Source organism: Notolepis coatsorum (genome assembly GCF_963971535.1).
Source record: "Notolepis coatsorum genome assembly, chromosome: 4".
Taxonomy (NCBI): Eukaryota; Metazoa; Chordata; class Actinopteri; order Aulopiformes; family Paralepididae; genus Notolepis; species Notolepis coatsorum.
The window spans coordinates 49,946,511-49,972,395 of NC_140168.1; the positions used below are offsets into that span (position 1 = coordinate 49,946,511).

The 25,885-nt window shown below is 43.8% G+C and overlaps 1 protein-coding gene across 1 annotated transcript in view; it reads right to left on the reverse strand.

The window, feature by feature from the left end:
- Window positions 1-7,477: 7,477 nt before the first annotated feature.
- skic2 (SKI2 subunit of superkiller complex) overlaps window positions 7,478-25,885 on the reverse strand; it is a 79,993-nt gene continuing 61,585 nt past the window's right edge. The window contains exons 26-29 of the mRNA XM_084313239.1: window positions 17,263-17,373; window positions 16,205-16,423; window positions 9,925-10,065; window positions 7,478-8,004 (exon numbers count right to left, since the gene is read on the reverse strand). Coding sequence (XP_084169365.1) covers window positions 7,804-8,004; window positions 9,925-10,065; window positions 16,205-16,423; window positions 17,263-17,373 — 672 coding nt within the window. The 3' untranslated portion in view covers window positions 7,478-7,803. The remainder of the gene's footprint in view (window positions 8,005-9,924; window positions 10,066-16,204; window positions 16,424-17,262; window positions 17,374-25,885) is intronic.

The window sequence follows — 25,885 nt, forward strand, 5'->3', positions numbered from 1 at the left end:
TGGGCCAGTCGTCATACTATCTCAATTGACAGAGGTAGCGGGTGGAAGTCGATGGGTGGGGATTGGACGTTGTGGAAAGCGACTCCTACAGGTCGGTTGGGTGATGCCTGCACAGCAGAGACAGGAAGTATCGGGGGCAGCATGAGCCTCCCACGCGTTACTCCTCGCCACTGAGAGTCTGCGCTGTCTGGTGAAAAGATGCGACAGGCTGCCTCCTCGTGTACCGGAGGGGACACGTGATGCAAGGCTTCTATCCTCACTACAGCCGACCAGTGGGAGGCATAGTCTAGCAACGTTCAAGACAGGGGAGGGAGGAATTGGCAATACGAAATTGGGATGGGAGAAAAAATAGAAAAATAAGGAGAAAAAGTGGATAAAAAAAATAAACCATTCAGGTACCATCATTGTCACATTCTAAAAATATATAATCTGTTTAGTTGGGCAAACCTGATTCTCTATCAAAACGTCTGCCTAGTTTTTAAGATCAAGTGTGGATTGGCTCCTCCTCCTTTGTCTGGTTTCATCAACCTCAAGTCTGCCTCAACCAGGAATACTAGAGGTGCGGCTGCGTCTATACTTTCCGTAGCCGCATTTCTGCAGGACGCTCTCTGATTGGCCGACGACAGTTTCTACACTGGTTAGGCTTAGGCACTCTTTCGAAGTAGGTTAAGGTTAGAGTTTGTCTTAGAGCGTGACGGCAAGTTCTTTCGACGGTTAAGCTTAGGCACTCTTTCGAAGTTGGTTAAGGTTAGAGTTTGTCTTAGAGCATGGCGATAGAACGCCAGGTAGTTTGCAGGCTGTTCGACGCAATGGGCAAAGACACAGCTCGTCACGCGATTGGGCAAACATGTCAGTGGCCAATCAGAGAGCGTCAGTCAGTGGCCAATCAGAGAGCGTCCTGCAGAAATGCGGCTACGGAAAGTATAGACACGGTGCGGCTAGGGGGGACTGTACAATCCCTTTACAAAAAAGTGCATTTGGCCAGGCCGTCTTTTCGGCAGTTCCCAAACTTTTTTGGCCGTGCACCCCCTGTCACCTCCCGACCTAGCTGACGCACCCCCTAATGGGTTTCTGTTAGAAAAAATTGTTGCTGGTCTCCGTGCACAGATGAAGCACACCTGTGTCAGACATGCCCGAGACATTATTGTTTATCATTATTATTAAAACGTACGTTTTTTATTAAAATGTTTCTTGAATTTCATGATTTACACAGTGAAAATCCCCATTCGAAATAATGTATATTAGTTATATTTATTAGGCATAAAAAAATATATTGTTTGGTTCCTGTTGGTTGTCAGTTAAGGCCATGAGTAGGTAGGGAATTTATTTTATTTTTTATTTTATCTCTTCCCACGGCGACTATGGATAGGGAATTTCTTTATTTAATTAAAATGTACACGACAACATGGATGCATGTACTCTGCCAGCATGTTTAATATCCATAATACTAAAGGTTTGACTACGATTTTTATGAAATTTTATTGTAAAAAAAAATAATAATAAAATTATTTTATTTTTTTATTTACCACCATTAGCCTTTTCATGTCACACACCACCTAGAGGGCGCTCCACAGTTTGGGAACCACTGGTTTAGAGCATCCCACCAATAGAACTTAATATACCTCAACCAATTAGAGAGTCCACATCATATCACTCATTCAAGTGCAGGGTTAAGGAATGGCTCATTGAAAATCAGCATTGTCAACACTGAAATTACTAAACCTGTATTTTTATTGGCTGTTCCCTTTAAGTTTTCTTTTCGTTTTTTTCTTTTTGATCCTTTTTGCCATGCTAAATGAGATATTTCCTTAGAATCGACTTTCTTTACTTGTGGACAGCTCTATAGCTGACACTGCCATTAACTGAGACAGTATTGGTGCTTGTGGATTATGACATATCCTTAAAGAAAATAATTTACTGTGATGTTAATTGACATAGAAACAAACGCCACAGCTTCTTGTCCTCTGCTATTTTTCTTTGAAAGCCAGAGAGTGATGCTTGCAAGGCAATAAATAAAAACCTCTATATTGGCAGATGAATCAGTAGTATTATAAGGATATCAGGGCTATCCATTTTAGTGGAGTATTTTTTTTGAGTCGATACGTCTTTTTTATTTTATTTCGAAGAAAATTATGAACGCATTTCTGGTAAACACAAGATTTAAAGAGGTCCATCTGCATGATTGTGTGTGGGGAAACTAACACTAAGGATGTCTTTAGTCGAGGACAGTAGATATCAGCATCTGGAACAAGATAAAACAGCCTGTAGTTGCTGTATCTTAAAGAGGAACACCACTCAAATGAAACATTCTGATGTGTTATTTATTTCCATGGCCCACAGTCCAATCAATATTTGTGAACATGAGCTACTCTCTTTCCCAAAGTCAGAAACCAGAGAAGTAAGGATCAAACTTGTGACATCATCAAGTATAAAGTCTGGAGCTGCTCCATTGACAATGAATGGGAGACGTTTGTTTAATTTTTTTATGAGCTTCATTCTCCTTCGGACGAGACGTTAAACCAAGGTCCAGACTGAATTTGGTCGTTAAAGATCCCAGGGTGCCTATTGCAAAGAGTAGGGGGTTCCCCAACGTTCCTGGCCAAATTTCCAATCAGGTCTCTGACATCAAGGCCACCTAATCATCCCTCGCGCCCCTTAATTGGCTGATATCAATCTCTGTCTCCTGAGCCATTCAGCCATTGTGTAGTGTGATAAGTGCCTACTGCCTAGTGCCAGTGTATGGCAGCCATTGAGCCTGCATAGGTTGGGTGCTACACAGTGGTAAATGGTAAATGGCTTTTATCCAAAGCGCTTTACAATTGTGTTCTTCACATCCATACATTCACACACCGACGACCGAGGAAACCATGCAAGGTGCCAACCTGCTCCTCGGGAGCAATTAGGGGTTAAGTGTCTTGCTCAAGGACTGCCCGGGAGAAGCGGGAATCGAACCAGGAACCTTCAGATTACCAGACGACCGCTATTCCTCCTGAGTCACTGTCGCCCCCCCAGTGGTGGTGAAGGAGGCCATTTCTACCCTACATTGTTAAAAAAATAAAAAAGCTTTGAGTGTGTCTAGAAAAGCGCTATATAAATACAATGGATCATTCATTCATTCATAGTGGTCTCGGTTCTGAAACAGAAAATGTATACCTATGAACTCAGAACATTCCTCTGGCTGCTCTCAGTGTCACCTATACAATCATCGTCTATGGAGCAGCTTCAGACTTTATACCTGATGACATCACAAGTTTGAATGTATGAATTCTGAAATAGGTCGTAGTTTCCCTTTAATGATCGGGGAGACAAAACACAAAGATGTGTGATGAGGAGGAGGAGAGGAGAGGGAGGAGAGAGGGAGAAAGAAGGGATGGCAGGTGGTTGAGGGGGGAGAGGAGAGAAGGGGAAAAACTAAAATAGAGACGGAGGTAGGAGACCGTATGCAATGGAGGAGAGCGTGGGAAGAGGGGAAGAATAGAGGGTGGACAGAAGGAAAGAGGGGGAGAGAGACAGAAGAGGGGGGGGGGGGGGGTTGGTTGAGTGATGATGGATGACTTGCGCTTGGGGATAGGCGTTACATAAGTCACTAACACTGTCACTAGCAGCAGAAGTGGACCAGAAACAGACAGATGTGAGGAGGGGGACGAGCGCAGAGGGACACCTTTTAAAAAGGTCAAAAGAGTGGCACGCGAACCTATAGGAGTGGCTAGAAGAACATCAGGAAAAAACAAAGATAGAGCGATGGGGTGACTGGTATTTCCAAAAGTTCTCAAAATTCTATCTTACGTGTGAGATCTTTCACCTGAAAGGGTTAAAGGATATTGACAAAGTCACGTAGAAATTGCACCGAAATGTGGCCTGAGGGAAACAAACTAAGTGTGGGCAGATCCATGGTGAGGGGGGCGCTCCTGAGCTACATTCAGTTTTACCTCCTAATGAACGAGATCAACAGAGATGAGCGGGTCTGAGCATCACATCGGCGCTCTGGGAAGATGGATCAATACGGCCCGCGGACAGCATTCCAATGCGCTCTCATGGTGTGACATTCCTGTGAGTGGAACACTGTGTGTGGTTAAACGTCATTACTTGGACCAACCTCCATCCATCCAGAAAGAAAAGCCAACTTGAAACAATGAAAACATCTGGTAATAAAGGGGACGTATGTTGTTGTTTTACTATTTTATACGACTTCTGTGAATCTGTGGAACGTCTTTGTTAAATGTTTTGGGGCAAAGAAACTATTCTAAATGTAATTGTACGTATTCATTTTCCAGCACATCTTCTTTCCATGTTTGGTGGCTGTGGCAACACACCGCCTTTTGAATGGATGGATTATTTCCTTCACTGTCTGGCTGCCCCACACACCCCAAGAGTAAAACACTTTTACAGACTGGGCCAGTACATTACAATAGCTAGGCAGTGTTCCTGGATCCAAAAAAGCAGATTGATTCATCAAAGCTAAATGCATTCCTTGTGTCCTCCTTGTGACGTCACAAACGGCAATCATTCTGAACAGTGTGTTCATCTGAAGACTTCAAACCCTGGCCAAAAGGCAAGTACTTATCCCCTAAATAACATCACAGACTGACAAATCAAAAAATAGGCAAAACCCATTTTCCATAATCCCCTTTCCAACAAAACAACAGACAGGGTTTGGATAACTGCTGCATTGGTCAAAGAAAAGGAGGCTACTATGAACTCAAGCTGATGGTCCCAAGGCCAAGAATCACCAAGAGGCTATATAAAAAGATACATATTTTCCAGAATAGTATTTTGTTTTATTTCCTCATCCTTCGCTATTTGTAAATTCCACCAATATGATTACTATCCTTATCCTGTAGTAGCCTATACTGTGAATTTCAACCATGAAGATTTAGATTGGCTTTAGAAAGTGGCTCAACTCTTCCACAAATCAAAGGGTACAGTACACACTAAAATGTAGGTGGATTGACTTGACCCACCAGGCTACGTTCCTGCTTTAATGTCCTACAATGTCATTGGTAACTTGATGAGGTGAATAATGGTTTCACCATGGACCGCTTCCCGAGCTGCTGTTCCCCCGGCAACATGGCGCTTACCTTGGTAACGACTAACGACCATGGATCATATACAATAAATCCAGGGGAGTTAACTGGAGAAATGAAGCAAATTATTGTGCACGGGCGCATTGCGCACGCCCGCGCGTACGGCTACACTGTGCGCCTTGGCTGTCAAACACACACACACGCACGCACACAATCACTCTGCTTTCATACAAATGAATGTAGGCCGCTGTGTGACTGCGCCGTGCGCGAGTGATGGAGAGAGAGAGGCGCTCCGTACAGAGGTGCACTGTATACAGTAGAACCGGGGTTTTGCAGATACATCGGCGATCATAGGTGGGATGGATGTTGACAAGGGAGCTGAACATGCAGATGGGAAAGATGATCATCTTTGTTTCGGTCGGTGCGTCCAAAGAAAACGCGATAATAACATGTATCCCATGACAAAGCGTGTGGATGTGTCACAGCAGCGCAGTAGGATAAACAGTGGGGGATGGTGGAGAATTGGCTCAATTATCAATTACAGCGGTGACAGAAAATACGCAACGTTGGTTTTACACCATAAAAGAAAACCTTACCGTGCTTTTCCGATGACATCTGCCCGGTCAGATTATGTTTTGCCTCCTCTTCGTCAAATGTAAATGTCCCTCCTCTGACTTTGTGCAAATCCTCTCGCGCCGATTGGACTTTTATTCCATGTAATTACAATCCATCTTCTTTATGATCTCTTTTGGATCAGCATCCTTGATAAAATAACTTTTCTGTAGCTAGTTATTTATTCAAACCTACTGCGTTGTCCAGCTGAATATATATATATATAATATATATATACATCTATGATGTGTGTGTCTGTCTCTACCCTCTTTCCCCGTGGCTGGTACATCCACCGCAACAGCGGGAAATAAGGTTCTCCACTAACGCATCGCGTTACATTGAATTAAATCAGACACAGCGCTATCGCTGTCTTAAAGCGACAGCATGGACTGGGAGATGTATAGCAGGCACCGGGGCGGAACATCCGACTTATAGGAACCTATTACAACTGGCTGGAATGTGATTCCCCCCCCTTATAACTGCATGATTATTACATTTCAATAATGCTCTCCGGTACCTATAATCCAATGCTCACTGACCCGGAGAACTTGGGAGAATGAACATGGTTGAGAGGATTCCTGAAACACCTGTTTAGGCTATAATACAAGCCAGATAAGATAGCAAACATTTACTACATCACAATGCCCTGGTAATGAAAGTGCAACTGCAGGGTCTACTTACTGTAAGAGTTCCTACTTGTATGTCTATCAACAATATGTTCTGGGATTTGTGCAAATACCTTTTAGTGGTATAGATAAGAGACGGTGGAAGAATATGAGAGAATAACCATGTTTTGTCGGCATACAGTAGATTTTATTGCTGTACAATAAATAACAACCCGCATGTAATCATTCCCATGATTTTGGTCTCTTTTGTCAATATTCCCTTTACATTTCCAGGAATTCCATGGGACCCACTTCATGTAAACAATAGTATGTCTGGGAGGCACATGCATGACCACACACAAGTAATCACACCTCATCTCTATCTCGCTCTCTCTCTGCTTGTACACATACTCACTCTTTCGCTCACCTGGCACAGAAAGACACACTTGGCTGCAGGCACCTTGGCAGACACTCACATTCACTCCTTTTCTAACTTTCTAACTCCCCCCCCCTCCCATCCCCTCTCTCTCTGGGTGTAGAGGGAGGCTGTGAAGACGATGTCTCTCTCAGTGGGTGTAGAGGGAGGCTGTGAAGACGATGTCTCTCAGTGGGTGTAGAGGGTGGCGGTAAAGACGATGTCTCTCTCTCTGGGTGTAGAGGGAGGCTGTGAAGACGATGTCTCTCTCTCTGGGTGTAGAGGGAGGCTGTGAAGACGATGTCTCTCTCTCTGGGTGTAGAGGGCGGCGGTAAAGACGATGTCTCTCTCAGTGGGTGTAGAGGGAGGCTGTGAAGACAATGTCTCTCTGGGTGTAGAGGGAGGCTGTGAAGACGATGTCTCTCTCTGGGTGTAGAGGGAGGCTGTGAAGACGATGTCTCTCAGTGGGTGTAGAGGGAGGCTGTGAAGACGATGTCTCTCTCTGGGTGTAGAGGGCGGCGGTAAAGACGATGTCTCTCTCAGTGGGTGTAGAGGGAGGCTGTGAAGACAATGTCTCTCTGGGTGTAGAGGGAGGCTGTGAAGACGATGTCTCTCTCTGGGTGTAGAGGGAGGCTGTGAAGACGATGTCTCTCAGTGGGTGTAGAGGGAGGCTGTGAAGACGATGTCTCTCTCTGGGTGTAGAGGGAGGCTGTGAAGACGATGTCTCTCAGTGGGTGTAGAGGGAGGCTGTGAAGACGATGTCTCTCAGTGGGTGTAGAGGGAGGCTGTGAAGACGATGTCTCTCTGGGTGTAGAGGGAGGCTGTGAAGACGATGTCTCTCTCTCTGGGTGTAGAGGGCGGCGGTAAAGACGATGTCTCTCTCAGTGGGTGTAGAGGGAGGCTGTGAAGACGATGTCTCTCAGTGGGTGTAGAGGGAGGCTGTGAAGACGATGTCTCTCAGTGGGTGTAGAGGGAGGCTGTGAAGACGATGTCTCTCAGTGGGTGTAGAGGGAGGCTGTGAAGACGATGTCTCTCAGTGGGTGTAGAGGGAGGCTGTGAAGACGATGTCTCTCAGTGGGTGTAGAGGGAGGCTGTGAAGACGATGTCTCTCAGTGGGTGTAGAGGGAGGCTGTGAAGACGATGTCTCTCAGTGGGTGTAGAGGGAGGCTGTGAAGACAATGTCCCGACGAACGGACAGGGAGGCGCGCTCCATCTTGCTGCCGAGGACGGAGTCTCCCACGATGCGCGCGGCCTGGCGCACCTCCTTCAGCACCTCGTCCAGGCGCTGGATGCAGCGCACCACCGTGCCCTCCTGCACATCCGTCAGCTGGGCGATCTCGGCGAATGGCTGGACAGGGGTTAAGACACAGGGGGCGGAACTCAAGATTAACTAATTTTTTTTTTTTTTCCCCTTTTTTTTTTTTTTTTTTTACTAGACTTCACTCAGGTGTATTATTGATGCTCTCATTGATACTATGTTTGTTTCTGAAGTGTGTGTGTGTGTGTGTGTGTGTGTGTGTGTGTGTGTGTGTGTGTGTGTGTGTGTGTGTGTGTGTGTGTGTGTGTGTGTGTGTGTGTGTGTGTGTGTGTGTGAGATATAGAGAGAGAGGGGGGTGAGAGAGATGAGGAAGGGGCAAGAGAGAAAGAGAGCTGGGAGAGTGTGTGTGTGAGGGAGAGGGGTGTGTGTGATTAATCAGCCCTTGTGTGTGTGAATGTAACAAGTTCCTAACGTTTTCTTTCCCCTATTATTTCATGCACACTTTATTCATTGTTTTAAATTATTATTTTCTTTTAAGTTATTTTGTGCATCACTGTTTTAAATTTGATGCAAATTTGCAATGCATGAGGGTCATCCTTTTGTGTTAAATGGCTGCATAAAGCAAGCATTTGTTGACTCGCATGTTGACAAGAGTATTAAAACTTGGAACTTGAAAAAGATCCGTCTAAGGTACAAAAAAATAAATAAATAAAAATGTGATTAATTTGTGATTAATCGCAAGTTAACTATGGACAATCATGCGATTAATAGAGTTAAATATTTTAATCGTTTGACAGCACTAAAATAAATATAAAAAAAGCAGTTGGCATGCAAATTATGGCCCGACATGTCAGCATGTTTCAGTGTTTTACAATTTACAGAAATAATGATAGATAAGGCTCGATCATCTCTGTATGGGTGAGTGGGTATGACCAAGTACTATGCAGACTATAAATGTTTTTCATTACCATAATAGTACTGCATGCATAAACGCTTCAGAACTGAATCAATAATAAGAGCGGCCAACTGAATCACTAAAACTATAATATACATTATCTATCGGGAAGACAAAATGAGAAAAAGATAATGGAGAGCGCCTCTTGAAGTAACATAATCATCATTTTCTGTCCCGACAGATGTCACAGTTTGTTTTCCAACAACGTAGTTTTCATGTTATGAACGTGGATGTTCGTAGCATTCAATTAAAAACAAAGATGGCAGTGAATGGCTCAATAACATTATGAGAATGACGAGGGATGCCAACGTTGGAGTAGTTGTGCTTTTGTGATTGGGTGAATATTGGCGAGGCTTATGGGTATTGTAGTAGTTACCATGGATGGAAACAAGTAATGATTACAATATTTTCTTAAAGATTTAGTAAAAACATTTACCTTCATTAATTGTAACAGTAAAATTATTTAAAAAAATTATCCCTCCATCAAAGATTATGAACCTACACAATACGGTATGGCCGTAATTATTGATGGTTTAAGCTTCACGGCTGCAATGGGGGGAAATCACTCCACAGTGGAAGCTCACTCCCCAGGTCTATAGGGCTTGGGAACGTGATGTCTGTAGAGGATCGCTGACTGTGTGTGATTTCTGGAATAAAAGACGGTTTGGAAGTCTTGCTGTATGAAGAGCTGCCACAGGAAATACCATCACCATCATGGGAGAAACCTCTCCCCTACTTCTCCTCCATCTAACTCCCCGCCCACTTTCTGAGCTCTGTTGGAAGTAAATGGACCCCTTGGCATGTCTCTGTTCCAAAAAACTTCTTAACCATTTTGACAAGATTGTTAACTGTATAAAAAGACTGAACAAAACAAACACAAAAAATACTTTTCAGAGACACGCTAAGGGGCCCCATTGACTTTCTACAGTAGGCCTACTTCAGATATCTCAAAAACCAAAACACCTTTCAAATAGATTAAAATAACTTCCAGTTTGTGCCAAATCCGATGTTCCTTTAATGTTGCCCATGGACCTCTGTAAAGACTGAATCCTCACCATGCCTCTGGCCCAGCAGTACACCACCTCTGTAAGGCCAAATTTGAACTGGCCCACAAATTCCTCCGCCGTCTGCGCTATCCCACAATCCCTCTGCAGCTCGCCGATACGCTGGGCCACCGACAGCACCCGATCAATGCCCTGTGTAGGAAGAGGGCGGACAGAGAAAGGCAGAGAGAGAGAGAGAGAGAGAGAGAGAGAGAGAGAGAGAGAGAGAGAGAGAGAGAGAGAGAGAGAGAGAGAGAGAGAGAGAGAGAGAGAGAGGGAATGGGGGCAGTGGGGATGAGAAATGGGGCAATGGAAACATTAAGCGTTCCACGATTGGGAATCACAATGGGAATGTCAAAAGGAGGAGGAGCAACAAGAGTAAGACACGGTAAGTATGGAGGGAGGGGGTGAGATGGACAGAAAGAGGGGGAGAGGGAGAGATCAGAGGGGAGGGAAAGATGGACCTATACATGCGTCCGTTCTACGAGGAGTTTTAAACATTCAAACACCCTTCTTCTGTCATGTTTTACCCATTTAAACCCTGTGTCTGCCTCTCTCTCTGACCAGCCAGTCTGCGTTGTCAGACACACCTCATCACCGCTGTTCACTAGATGCACTCACAAGCCGCGTACCGTCCGCACTCCTAGGACATCGCCCTTATAAATGGCTGTGGGTACAGAACTAGCTTAGTCATCACTAATTCAGCTCTCATAAAGCACTTCCATGTATCGGGATGCTTGACGACACACTCTCATCTGATGTGTGTATGTATGGGTGTGTGTGTGTGCATTCGAGTGAGTCAGGTGAGGTGCCCTTGCTGCAAGGATGTTACGTGTCAAGTCTGTGCTGTGAGAAGACTGACTGTGTGTGTGTCTGTGTGTGAGTCACTTGTGGAGGAGGCAGATTGGTTGCCAGGGCAGGTTGCTCAGTATGTTGATGTTTGCTCACTATGCTTATCAAACCCTTTTTTGGCCCCCATGCCTTTTGTGAAATATAGAAATATGTTTATATTATATTAATATATAATATTAACAACACCATTGATTAACACATTAGCCTACATTCCATGCCTCCTCCAACCATTCCATGCCTCCTCCACCTGAATAGCATTTTGCTTGGATTTGGAAAGAAATTGATATAAAAGTGGATGTGGCTAACAAGTAGGGGTGTAACCGAACCGTTTCAGTGTGTACCGTACCGTACCAAACGGCTGTGTAGTGTACCGAACTAATACAAGGGTATGTTAACCACTAACGACTGCCCACCGGGGGCTGTTTTCTTCACAATCTAATATAATCTTTATTTATTTAGAAGTCGATTATTAATTTCAATATAGAATATTCGTTGACAGCCCTTCAAGTACAATTAGTTACTGCACACTACATCACCCCTGAGTGGAACATGGAAAGCCAAACTTCCCCCACTGTACCGAAAACCCGTACCGAACCTTGACTTCAAAACCGAGGTACCGTGGTTTTTGTGTACCGTTAGTGATCCAAGGGTTCTGGATGTGGCTAACAAGTGATCCAAGGGTTCTGGACGTGGCTAACAAGTGATCCAAGGGTTCTGGACGTGGCTAACAAGTGATCCAAGGGTTCTGGACGTGGCTAACAAGTGATCCAAGAGTTCTGGTTCTGGGCGACTAACACATTTCTAGCACCCTGCCCTTTACACACACACAAAATTAAAAAATGTCAGTAATAATATTAGTTACCCCATCAAAAAATGACTTGTTACTCCATTACAGACAAAAAGACAAAAGATGCCACAAACATCGTTGTCAATCTGTAATCTATACAACCTCCATCCTCCTTTCAGCCCTCTTAACCTCCTTTGACAAGCTCTGCCCCCTCGCCAAGAAGCTTGCCAGCCGTTAGTTAGAGAAGAAAGACTGAGAGCAGCAGAGAGGAAGAGCAAAAAGACCCGCCTCATCGGTGACATCACTACTTATCATGACCTCGTCAGCATTCTCAGAAAACATTACTATTGCCGAAGCCTCTTTCTTTCACCATAATATTGAGGCCTCAGCTAAGAACCTCCACAAACTGCACGCCACCATGTCCTCCCTCCAAGTGCTGAGGCAGGTGCTTCATCTTTCACTGCGTCATCTTTCTCTCCCATTACAGATGCCTTTGTTCCGACACTTGGTGACGTTGAACCACCCACTACATGCCAGCTGGACCCAATACCCTCCCTGCTCCTCCAGACCATTGCACCAGACATCCTCCCATTCCGGATTACAACCATCAACTCCTCTCTCAACTCCGGGGTGCTTCCCACCTCTCTAAAACAAGTCAGATTCACTCTGTGCATCAATAAAACAACCCTGAGGGCGGCTGGGTGGCGTAGCGGAGATTGCGCTTGTCACCAATGCAAGAGACTCCGGTCTCGACTCCCCGAGTCAGCGTTGCCTGCGGTTTGGGCCAGTCGTCATACTATCTCAATTGGCAGAGGTAGCGGGTGGAAAGTCGATGGGTGGGGATTGGACGTTGTGGACAGCGACTCCTACAGGTCGGTTGGGTGACGCCTGTTCAGCAGAGACAGGAAGTATCGGGGGCAGCGTGAGCCTCCCACGCGCTACTCCTCGCCACTGAGAGTCCGCGCTGTCTGGTGAAAAGATGCGACAGGCTGCCTCCTCGTGTACCAGAGGGGACACGTGATGCAAGGCTTCTATCCTCACTACAGCCGACCAGTGGGAGGCATAGTCTAGCAACGTTCAAGACAGGGGAGGGGAGAGTTGAAGGGGAGAATTGGCGATACGAAATTGGGATGGGAGAAAAATAGAAAATAAGGAGAAAAAGTGGATAATAAAAAAAAATAAAAAAAATTGAACCCTGCCATAGATAACTATTTCCCTCGTATCGTGTCTCTTTTCTCTCATTCCTCTCTAAATCACTTCAACGTGCCATATCAACCCAGCTAACTGATTGTTTATTACAGAATGTCCTCCTAGACCCAAATCAATCAGGCTTCAAGACCAGTCACTTCACAGAGACGGCCCTCATAGCAGTCACAGAGGCTCTTCATTTTGCAAGAGAGAAAGGCCACTCCTCTGTCCTGATTCTACTGGATCTGTCAGCAGCCTTCGACACAGTCAACAATCAGATCTGCCTCATATCCCTTGCAAGAATGAGAGTTGTAGGTTCTACGCTGGCATCCTTCCCTGATGACCGCTCCTAACAAGTATCACAGATCACTGTCGTGTCCCCCAGGGCTCTGTCCTTGGACCCTTCCTCTTCTCTCTACACCAAATCTCGGGTAACATTATCACTTCTCATACCTTCTCATACCACTGCTATGCCGATGACACCCAACTCTTCCTCTCTGTTCCTTAGCTGAACTCTGCTCACGTTACTTCAACAACCAGAACCTGCAGATTCTTCCTTAGCAATAATGAGAAGGATCCACCCCTTCCTCACAAAAGACACTGTTTAACGAACAATACCACTTACCCTCCTGCTGACTTGTTGTTCACAATTTGTAAGTCGCTTTGGATAAAAGCGTCAGCTAAATTACTAAATGTAAATGTAATGCGAAAATTATTACCTCAAATCTCTTGAAACTCCTGCTATGGAGTGAGCCTGAACAGCACAACAACAAGAGTGTCCTTCATCAATTTGAGCCAGCTGTGCTTTTGATCAAGCCTGTAGTAGTAGGGCGGGCCATACCTTTTTTTTTTGGAAAATCAATCGAGTGGGGTGTCTAAAATATGTGTTTTTTTGTGGGGAATTCAAATATGGGATTCGAATCGGATAACTCTAACCTACATTGTTTTGGATTTCAAAATGGCCGATTTGACCATTTTTCACCCCTTGGCCATACATGGATGCCAACATGAATCTGAAGGAAATCCTAACATGCAAGGTGTCTAAATGATGTGTTTCTTAATGGGGAATTCAAATATGAGTTCATTTTTGGGATAGGATAACTCTAACCTGCATAATTTTGGATTTCAAAATGGCTGATTTTACCATTTGAACCCATTGGTATTGTATTACAAAATTGCCAAATGTACCCATCCCCTTTCAAAGATAAAAAAAATATATGGGAAATCATTTATAATGACAAAGCCATCAAATGTATTAACAATTTAACTGTATATAACTGGATACAACTCCAAAGATCAATAATAATAATACTAAAAATAATAAATTGTATTTGTAATGCACACAAACACCTAAGTGCTAAATCTCGATCTCCTGACTTCTTGAACTTTGCCAGGTTCCAATATCTTGATTGGACTCATTCTTGGACAGCAATATCTCCTACTGTACTGCTTTAGCCACCAACCTACAAACACAAACTTAAAGTCAACGTCAGCCATAAATAGGTGAACTCTTTCCAGAACTACTCGGCAGAAACCTCTGTAACCATTTTAACAAACGTCTCAATGTATTGAGAAAATCCATGGGGCTCCATCAATCCTCTATCTTCTTAAATTTGATCAGGTTGCACAAGTCCTGCTTGGATTCATTCTTGGACATCAGCCTCCTGCTGGTCTCCTGAGCCCTGATCCCTCCATCCCTTTTTTCTTGTGAAAAGTACTTAGCAGAGGCCTCAGTCACCATTTTAACAACCCTCTCGATGCTTTGTGTGTGGCAAGGCCAGCCGAGAACCTCCATTGGGGTGTTGATGAAGTTATTCACCTCGGAGGTGCTTAGGGAGCAGGTGAGAGGTGGCTCTGACACATCTTCTGACCAGCTGATTAAGCCACCAATGCTGGAAGCGTCACTATTGATATGAGGTGTTCTTCTGATCCTGACAGAGGAGTCTCCCAGCTGAGTGTCTGGATCCCCCTCTCCCCTGATGGCCAGGATTCTCTCCACCCCCTCAATTCTCTCTTTTTGATCCTCAGCACAGCAGTGTTTAGAGGATGGCTTCACTGTGGGCATACCAGGGTCAGTTTCAGGAATGAGCTCAACTTCAGGGACTGTAAGGACGCTCTCAACATCCTTCCTGGCGACCTTTCTTCTTTGCCCCTTCTCCTTTTCTCTGCCTTATTTTCCATCCCCTGCCTTTCCAATGTTTTCACCTGTCTCTTGTGCTCAGGCAGATCAGCTCCAGCCATTTGGTGTGGTCCTTTACTTCCAACCTTTTCCCTCTGTCCCTTGATGTAGGCAATATCTTTCACAGGAATCTTTTTGTCTTTGTTGCAGCAACAGTTAATGTGGGCTTGCATCACACAACCCTCACAACCTGCCCCCTCACAACTAGTAATCTGGCACTTGCAAGTTCAAATATCAAATAACTTGTCCAACTTGACAATTAAACTCTCAAGTTTGCTTCTCCCAAGATAAAAGCTCACTGCCTGCTTCCACATCTCCTTGAGCTTGGTCATGATGGTCACCTTTTTATTGACAACAGGTGACTTGAAAAGAGCATTAGCTTTATTCCACTGACAGAGGGGTTGGCAGAGGGGAGGGGGCAGGAGCTGACCTGGTAAAAGGGTATGGTAAAATCGGCCATTTTGAAATCCAAAATGATGTTCCAAATGATTTCCCATATATTTTTTTATCTTTGAAAGGGGATGGGTACATTTGGCAATTTTGTAATACAATACCAATGGGTTCAAATGGTAAAATCGGCCATTTTGAAATCCAAAATTATGTAGGTTAGATTTATCCTATCCCAAAAATGAACTCATATTTGAATTCCCCATTAAGAAACACATCATTTAGACACCTTGCATGATAGGATTTCCTTCAGATTCATGTTGGCATCCATGTATGGCCAAGGGGTGAAAAATGGTAAAATCTGCCATTTTGAAATCCAAAATGATGTAGGTTAGAGTTATCTGATCTGAAAAATTTACTCATATTTGAATTCCCCATTAAGAAACACATCATTTAGACACCTTGCATGTTAGGATTTCCTTCAGATTCATGTTGGCATCCATGTATGGCCAAGGGGTGTAAAATGGTCAAATCGGCCATTTTGAAATCCAAAACAATGTAGGTTAGAGTTATCCGATCCGAGAAATAATCCCATATTTGAATTCCCCACAAAAAAACACATATTTTAGACACCCCACTCGATTGATTTTCCAAAAAAAATAAAGTATGGCCTTGTTGCTACCCTGACATAATCATTCACACAGAGGCACACAGCATGTTGTCCAGAATTCTGAAATAGCCAATTCTGGGGGGTGCAACAGAAAAGCAATATAACGAGTTGTGTAATGAATTACTGCTCCCAGGGAGTAATAAGTCAAGTAATAACATTACATTTGAAATTAGTAACAAGGAATATATTACTTTCTTTGGAGTGACGAGACCTACAACACACCCCTTACCTCCTGTAGTGTTTTGGTGATGTGGGGTTCCACCTGGGTTTTCTGGGTAAAAACCAGACAGGACAGCAGGGCGGCACTCTCCTCAGGCGCCAGCGGGCTCAGGGCGTTCTCAAACAGCAGCTCAGTCAGCAGCAGCTCATGGCAACTGATCTGACAGGCCACTCTGCCCTTCAGCTGCACAGCCCCGCTGCTGTCCACGTACTGCAGGGACTGGAGCACCTGGAGGAAGGGCACACATGTATTTTTGATGGTTGATTAATCTATCGATTATTGGAACGATTAATTGGATAAAAACTAAACGTTATTCCTCGTTTGTACAATGCTATTACAAACAACTTGCAATTGTTTGTGGCCATCGTTTCAATTCAGTTCAGTTCAGTTCAGTTCAGAATTGTTTCAGGCTAACCCCTGAAAACACGGCGGAAGCCATTGGAGTAAAATCGCTACCTTAGTCTGCACCGTCTACATTTGACCAGAAATAATTGAATAGCAGGTCCTTGGCTGACTGTCAACCTAACCTGTCCACCAAGTCCGAGCCAAATCAGATAAAGAAATAATCCACTTATCACAGTGATAAACAAATCATAGCAATGACCTCTTCGCATGCGGTGGTTACTACTACTGTACTACTACAGAGCATCTTTTAATGGACAACGTCTCAAGCCCAGGGGCTCTTTGTGGAGTCAAAAGAATGGGTCAGCTGGAGCTCGATGAAGGGAGTGGAATCCTACATAGATGGCATCTTTATCCATATTAATCCTGGGATATGAGCAGGACAACACAAGCAAATGGCCGCTATCCATCCTGAATTAGCACAGGGAAAGTGGCTAATGTACAACAGAGGGTTGGAACCAGGCAAAAAAAAAGAAAAGAAACAGGAAACGATGGAATGGTCTAGGGCGGACAGGTGATATTCAACGTGGGGCCTGGGGAACACCAGGGGGCCTCGGGGAGTTCCCTGGAGATCCCCACAAACTATTTACTTTCACTTCCACTTAAGACATTTGAGAAGCCCTGAGCCCAGGATGGGGGTGCTGACGGCATGTGGGTGTACAGACCTTAATTCTCTGGTGGTACTCCGGCAGCAGGGACAGAGACTGGTCCGACACCAGGAACAGCAGCTTGTCCAGCTCCTCCTGCACACTCATCCTCTCCTGCACCCGCGCATACTGGATGACACACACACACACACACACACAAACATAAGGGTTACATAACTCAAGTACACCAAAGGAGTACTGCAGCACTTGGCCTTGCCTGTCAATACAATAAATATAGGCTGTGGATGGCAAACTGAACTGCTGCATGTGAGTGAATTCATGCAGAACAGCCTGAACATGAAACACCGCTGGGCTGCAAACATCCACAAAGTAGTACAGAGTAGTACTCACTGACATCAGAAAGACCTCTCATACGGTACATCACATAGAACACAATGACGGTGAAACCAGGATCATTATTCCTATTATATATATTAGAGGTGGGCATAGACACCTTTTTTTAATCTAGATTAATCTATCTGCAATCCTGGAGTTAATCTAGATTAATCTAGATTAAAATGGCTCATTTGAAGTCTGCCGAAGGCATTCAAAATATGTGTGTTCTACGCAGTGTTGTGCTAGTTACTGAAAAATAGTAACTAAGTTACTTTACTAGTTACTTACACCCAAAAGTAATTTGTTACTGTGAAAAGTAACTATTTAGTTACTTTAAAAAAAAAGTATTGCTCCCATTGATGGCCTTACAGATTCTTACAGTCAACATCTGTTGATCATTTTGACAGTTTCCACTAATCTCTCTCTCCTAGTATGTCTCTTGCTCTCTGTCTCTCATTCTCCCCCTTTCTTCCTCACTCCCCACCCTTCCTTCCTTCCTCCCAGAGAGAGAGAGAGAGAGAGAGAGAGAGCGAGAGAGAGAGAGAGAGAGAGAGAGAGAGAGAGAGCGCGCTTAGGTTCTAGGTTGAAAATAATTGATGTCGCCGTTGGAACGTTTCATTATAAGCGCCTTGCAAGTTGCAACGTTGGTTAAGATATGAAAATACTTGCCAGTAGTGTAAGGATGCATTAGCCATTAGCTAGCTTACTTACAGAGACTTGTGGTGGAGGTTGTAGCTGTGTTCAACTTCGAACAAGACTGCCAGCTTGATTTGAGCCAGGCAGAAAACGGGTCCAGAAACGAACGTTTTAATCCACACCACAATATGTAAACAAAGGTTTTAACCATCCACAACAGAATACTGCAGTCCAAATGTATTTCCGATGCTTGATTCTTCTCTCAGACCGACGCAATGTCTTGAAACTATTATGTTTATTGGCAACGCAAGTGTAGTAGCAGTGTGTAAACAAACACGCCCACAACGTGTCTCCGCACACAGGAGTTCTACGCACACACAGAGTAATTTGACCAGGTATACATCAGCTAATGTAATTGGCTCACAGACCCAATTTTGAGAATAAATTAACGGCAGCAATTTTATTTTATCGCGCGATAATAGTCTGCCGTTAACTTAGCCTGGTAAATGCGTTAACGGCCCGGCCTTAATATATATATATATATATATATGAGAGCTAACACTGCAATGCACAGTGTATCGCATGCAACAGTCTCTGTCCGTCACACACACACACACACACACACACACACACACACACACACACACACACACACACACACACACACACACACACACACACACACACACACACACACACACACACACACACACACACACACACACACACACACACACACACACACACACACACACACACACACACACACACACACACACATTACCTAGTATGGTTGTCAATATTCCAATGTACAGTTTTGCTTGTACAGTTGTAGTGTCCGCCCCCCCCCCCCCCCCCCCCGCCCCCAACCCCTCCTACCCAACCCCACCCAACCTCCTCCAATGTACAGTTTTTACGTCAAATGTATACACTCTCTTTTCTGGACTCTTTTTGTATCACAAACTGTACTGTATTTGCAAATCTGGTATGTCATAAATGTATAGATGTAGCAGTACTGTCTATCTGTATGTCATGTATGTCATATATGTCCTGATGAATTGAAAATGGGGGACCCTGATGTAAACAAGATGAAAGTCTTTCTCTGGTCTGCATCCCCTTAACAATTGTGTGTATTTAGCTGTACTGTATTGTACCCATTCTGCAATCTGTTAATAAAGTTTTCAATCAATCAATCAATCAAACAGGAAGATACAAAGAGGATAGTGAACGATGATATTGTGAGTGAGAGCTGGTTATCTCACAAAGCAATTAGCAAGCTTGTGGTATACCGGTATGTGTATGTGTCAGTGTGTGTGTGTGTGTGTGTGTGTGTGTGTGTGTGTGTGTGTGTGTGTGTGTGTGTGTGTGTGTGTGTGTGTGTGTGTGTGTGTGTGTGTGTGTGTGTGTGTGTGTGTGTGTGTGTGTGTGTGTGTGTGTGTGTGTGTGTGTGTGTGTGTGTGTGTGTGTGTGTGTGTGTGTGTGTGTGTGTGTGTGTGTGTGTGAGTGAGAGAGAAAGAGAGAGAGAGTGATGGCACTAATGATATGCAGGCTTCATGTATCCTGTCTGAGACAGCGATGAGAGCCAGCTCTGGGCCTATACTGGTAATTATAGAACTGCCAACTCTACCAGCTCTCGTCTTTATCTCTGACAACACAGCGCTGCCAGGGAGATGAAGCGCGACACACAAGGCTGATATCGGGTAGGTTTAGTTTAAGATGCCACTGGTAAGACAATGATCAAAAGGAAGTCAGGCTGTAAAGGAGGATAAATAAAGGGGGAGGAGTGTGACTGATAATGGATTGATAAAGGAAATGGATCGAGTGCCAGGAGAGAATCAACTCTTAAGTTGTTATTTAGCATTCACTTATACACCAGTATTTATGGTATATATTGTATATTATAAAACGGGTAGCTCAAATCAGGCAATATGATTGGTTCATAGCCATGGTATAATGAGTGTATATCCACAGCTATGATTCTAATTGATTTTCACAAAATCATGGTTTAATCAGTATCCCTCCACATCTGAGGAAAAAAACATTGTAACACTTTGCCGCCCAACCACGAGTTAACTCGGGTTTCGGTGCCATGCGTTGAGGACCAGAGCCACGAGTTAACTCGTGGCAAGTTGTTATTGTTTTATTCCATATTAATCACTGTATCAACATCCCCCATCGACTCTGCAGATCTACCCGCATCTGTGATTTCGGCAACATGCAATACCGGCCAGATCCTCTTAGGGGCGCCATTGCTCCACTGCAGTATCATTGAGGGCGAATGGGAAAAACATTTATTTTACTGTCTATGGGCGTTTCATATTAGCCTGATCCCAAACGAAGGGCCCGCACCGTTGTTCACGTTTCGATTCGCAGATTTCAGCCTGGAATAATGGGACTTATGATCGGCCAATGGACATATCGATCTACCAGATGCCGATCGATAAGGGCGAAATGCTGCCGGCTATCACATGGGCTGACGGTAAGACATTATTAACCTAAATTATAGCCGGATTGGAGCTTGTTGTAAAACGCAAGCAATCGATCAGTGAATGTGGCTACTTGCACGGAGACTCTATTGCTAATCAATAATACTAATCGGCGTCCCCCGCCGCCCCCATTTCATCCATAGATGCTCTGGAATAGTCCGGATGATAAGCATTTTGTTTTATTTCATTCGAATATATACAACAGAAATGCCGTTCGATATAACGTTAGTAGCCTTTAGCCTCATATCTAGCTTCCCAGAAAATATATGAGACGAAAACTGCGATAAAGCTTATATTCACGACGCTATAAAATGACAACCAACCGATGGATTTTTATTTTCTTTAAGCCATTATGAAGCGACGGTTTATGCACTCAAGTGACAATGAGAATGCACAGATAGCAATACTATAAAGTATAGATATAGCTATACAAAGACACATCGGTTTGTTGACAAACCTCTGTCCTCCAGCACCATATTAGACGGCGACGAACGGTCCTCAAAGTGTTAATGAGATGGTCTGGTCTACGAAGGAGACGGGCTGACAAATGCAGATCGGGGAATCCCTTGCGTCACGGCACGCACACATGCCCATATATGGACCAAGAGAGGTTCAAAATGTCCGTTAGCGTCATCTGAATCAGACGGATAAAGCGATGGTTTTATCAAGATTATTTGATTATTGACACTTCCACTAAATGTATTAATCTAGCTACTAACTGGGGAGACTAATAAATGACAGATAAAGGAATATAGCAGGATGATCGGTTACGATACCGGTACCTGTGAAACGATACCGGTACCCAACGGTACCTTTTTTCAGTACTTGTAGCGGTGTCCACTTATAGTGCCTATAACCTTTACCGTTGGGCGCCAGACAGGTCTAACCCCTGCCAATGAAGATAAAATTATCTTTTTGATGTGATTAATTAGGCCTATAGCTCCGGCATAAGACTGTACCACATAAGACAAATAATAATAATAATTTTCATTAGACAAATAATATAATAATTTGATTTATAGTAGGTCTGGACTAATGGCCAAGATAATTACTAGGTGAGTTTGATAACAAAGAAACACTCAGGAGTCATGCCCAATTCAGTCAAAATGTCCATGTATTGGATATTAGTCAAAATCATAAGAAAAACTCTTAGAACACAAAACAATTCATTTACAGACCAGTTCGTTCACGCAGTTCAATGCATTGGGTGAACAGGTATAGGCATTTGCCAATAGTTCCAAATGTCAAAAGTTTGTGATGACCGCCACGCAACTGTGTGAATGAACGAAAAAATAGAAAGTCTCTAAAGAAAATATGTGTGTGTGTGTGTGTGTGCGTGTGTGTGTGGGTGTGTGATGCGAGAGTAGGGGAAAGAGAGGGGCGTTGGACTTGGGGCTGGAGGGGGTAGAGAGAGAGATGTTTGGCTGGGGCTGGAGGGGTAGAGAGAGAGATGTTTGGCTTGGGCTGGAGATTGCAGAGAGAGATATAGAGGCGCGTTTGGCCTGGGCTATGTGTCGCCGTCGTTAGGAAGCTTGGAGAGGGGAATGTTTGAGTCAGAGACGCTTGCGTCACAGCCTCGGAACAGGAGCGCAACCAACAGTGCAGCGTGTACTTTACCGCACCGAAGTCCGCGTTGGTTGAAGATGACCAGGTCGTAGACGTCCGGACTATCCCCGTTGGTCATCATCCATCCCGTGTTAGGTAATGTTTACTGGCGCGTTTTCAACTTATCCAACTACGGTTCACGTTCTCCTGCTCCTCACATCGGCTGCACGTCTTCTTTCAGGGAAACAACATTCAAACTCGCCGCTCTCACTTCCGCGTCATGACTTCGCACGTCTCCTGTCTCACGTCTCACCAGGCCAACCCCCCACCGTCTGACGTCTCACCTCTTATCCGCTATCAGATCCCAGATGAGCGCATCCGTAATTGACAGACATAAAGGGACAGGCGCACTTTTACCTGGCAGGTTAAAGCCGCTCTCTAAAAATGTAATCTACCTACCCCAGTTGTAAAAAAAAAAAAAAAAAAAAAAAGTGTAACAACACTTGCGACTGTTTTCGGCTTGCCATTGCCCCGACTGCTTTGTTGTTGAATCAAGTCAAATTCTAGGTAAGCATATATTGTGCATGTGAACGTTGACGTGAACGTGCGGCACACTTCATAGGTTTCGTTCGCAGTAAACTAAACATTGATGTTGTCAAAAAAAAAGAAAAAAAGATTTTTTTTTTTTTTTTTTTACAGTACCGAAATGTGGCACAGACGGATCTCACGTGAATCGGTACTCGGTAGTACCGACGTGATTCAGTCGGTACCCTTAAAAGTACCTAATTCGGTACCCATCCCTAGTCAGTATTGTCCCAGCCGCACAAACTCCGAAAACAGGCGTTATTTGGACAAACTGACTATACTGTATTGGAATCTAAATGGGTAAATTTTCGCCTGAAAACATATTAAAACTGTATAATAATGGTCCTAGGTCTTACATTAAAACAGCATTCGGCCTTGGTAAATAGTCGGCCCGACTATGAAAAAAAGAAGGCCAGCTAGTTGTTAAATCTGTGTGAAATGTTGCATAGCAACCGCCTTGCAGTGCAGGCAGCCAGGAGGGCCCGTTTTATTTTGAACATTATTATTTACCGGTACTAATAAAAGTTTACTAATAATAACATAAACATTTAAATTTAAGTGCGTCTTACTTTCATAGGCAACCGTTTTCTAATAGTTCACTTCAGGCCATGACATAATGGTTATTATATCCCAGCTAAGGGGCTGTCTATGGCCCTTAGCTGTAATATAATAACCATATACCATGGCCTGTCGTGAGCTACGGCCCTTAGCTGTGATATAATAACCATATACCATGGTCTGTCGTGACTCGTGAGCTATGGCCCTTAGCTGTGATATAATAACCATATACCATGGTCTGTCGTGAGCTACGGCCCTTAGCTGTGATATAATAACCATATACCATGGTCTGTCGTGAGCTACGGCCCTTAGCTGTGATATAATAACCATATACCATGGCCTGTCGTGAGCTACGTCACTTAGCTGTGATATAATAACTAAGGATGCACCGATCCGACTTTTTCAGTCCCGATACCGATACCTGGGTTTGGGTATTGGCCAATACCAATCCGAATTCTTTTATACAAAAAAGTAAAAAAAACTAAATTTAATCCATGTTTCTTTTTTTTATATTAAATTTTTTTGTAAAGGATCACAAGTGTATTTTTGATTTGTTGTAAACAAAGACAGAAAATAAACTTCATTCATTCAATTAATAAACTGTATGCCTCACTGTCACTGTGTGGAAGAGACTGGGATCATTCTTTTGTGCAAGGCAACATCAGGCTTGACTTAAAACATTACTTTCCTAACTTAGTGAAACTAAATGTAACAAATTAACACATAGATATAAATATACTGAATGGTTATTTATTATAAATGTTTTTTTTTTTTTTTTATATCAGATATCGGCGGCCAATACCGATACCAATATCGGAGCATCCCTAATAATAACCATATACCATGGCTTGTCGTAACCTATGGCCCTTAGCTGTGATATAATAACCATATACCATGGTCTGTCGTGAGCTATGACCCTTAGCTGTGATATAATAACCATATACCATGGCCTGTCGTGAGCTGTTGCTTAATTGAATGTTCAGTTCAGTTATTTGGTACCCATCCCACAGTTATTGAGTTAGAGGCTACAGTGGATGAACACTTTGATTGCCAGCGTGGAATGCCACCACCCACTTCAATGATAGCGCTCTAAACGCATAATCTATGTCTTAAATTATGGCTGTGTCTAATCTGCCTGTCGCTTATCAATGACTTGTTTGCAGTCAACATTGTCGAAACAGATTTTTATTTATTTTTTTTAATAATCGGTTCATTTCCGTTTTATAGCATTTTGAAAAGCCCTCGTTTTCTTGAAAGTTTCAGAAATTTACTGGAATATTCTGGAATACACAAAAAACGTTGTAATTTTTCGGCCTATTTATGAATCGTTTTCAAATAAACACTAGATTATCGATAGTATATATGTGTACTTATGCACGCTAGAGAAGCGGGCTGAAAAATATATTCTCTCATTTCCTGATCAGCATACACACAGAGATATAGGTGAAAACAGATCCGAATACCCCAAGACTAATAAATAATAAAAAAAAAAAAATTGCTTACCTCAGATCAGATGTTCTCCAAAAAGATTATTCCAATTCCTGATCGCCATTGCTAATATCGATCGCGTTTATTGATTCAGCGCTGGGTACTGGAAATATGTATTCCACGTTGTTTTGCGGCTCGGCGATCACTTCAGTCTCTTCAGATGCCTCGCCGGAGAAGTAAAATGAGGAAACTGGACGCGTTTTCCTTAATGATAAGCAAGCAGTGCAAGAATGCGGAAGCAATTCTACCGTAGTGTCGTGCGGTAATGCGCCTTTCATTTTCCGCCGCCCAGCGCCCGTGCGTGCACCGGCGGCGGCGTGCTCGCTCAGGTGCGTGCGTGCGCCGGCGTGCTCGCGCGAGGTGCCCGCGCATGCGCATGAGATCCCGCCTTGGTTCGACACGAGCGGAGCTCAATATATATAAGTCACCGCCCCTTATTCAGTATCTAGAAATAGCTCAATTGGCAAGACTACATGGCTGTGGATCCTATGGCTCGTTTGCTGGCGAGTTCGAATCCCATCGAATATTTTTTTTTTAACATGATTTTTTTTTTTAACGTGTATTCTTTCGCCGGTTAAGGTTAGGCATGGTTAAGGTTAAGGTTAAGGTTAGGCATTGTTTCGGAGTTGGTTAAGGTTAGAACGGTTAAGTTTAGGCGCTGTTAAGGAGCTGGTTAAGGTTAGAGTTTGTCAAAGAGAATGGCAATATAATTTCTATGGTTAAGGTTAGGCATGGTTAAGGTTAAGGTTAAGGTTAGGCATTGTTTCGGAGTTGGTTAAGGTTAGAACGGTTAAGTTTAGGCGCTGTTAAGGAGCTGGTTAAGGTTAGAGTTTGTCAAAGAGAATGGCAATAGACAGCCTATTTCCGCACGACAGCTCCCAAAGCGGGCCTGAAAAGAAAGGCGCTTTACCGTAGTGGCGTGCGGTGACGAATGCGGAAGCATTTTTGCACTGCTTGCTTATCATTAAGGTAGACGCAAACTGGACCCCCCCCCCCATCAATCTAAT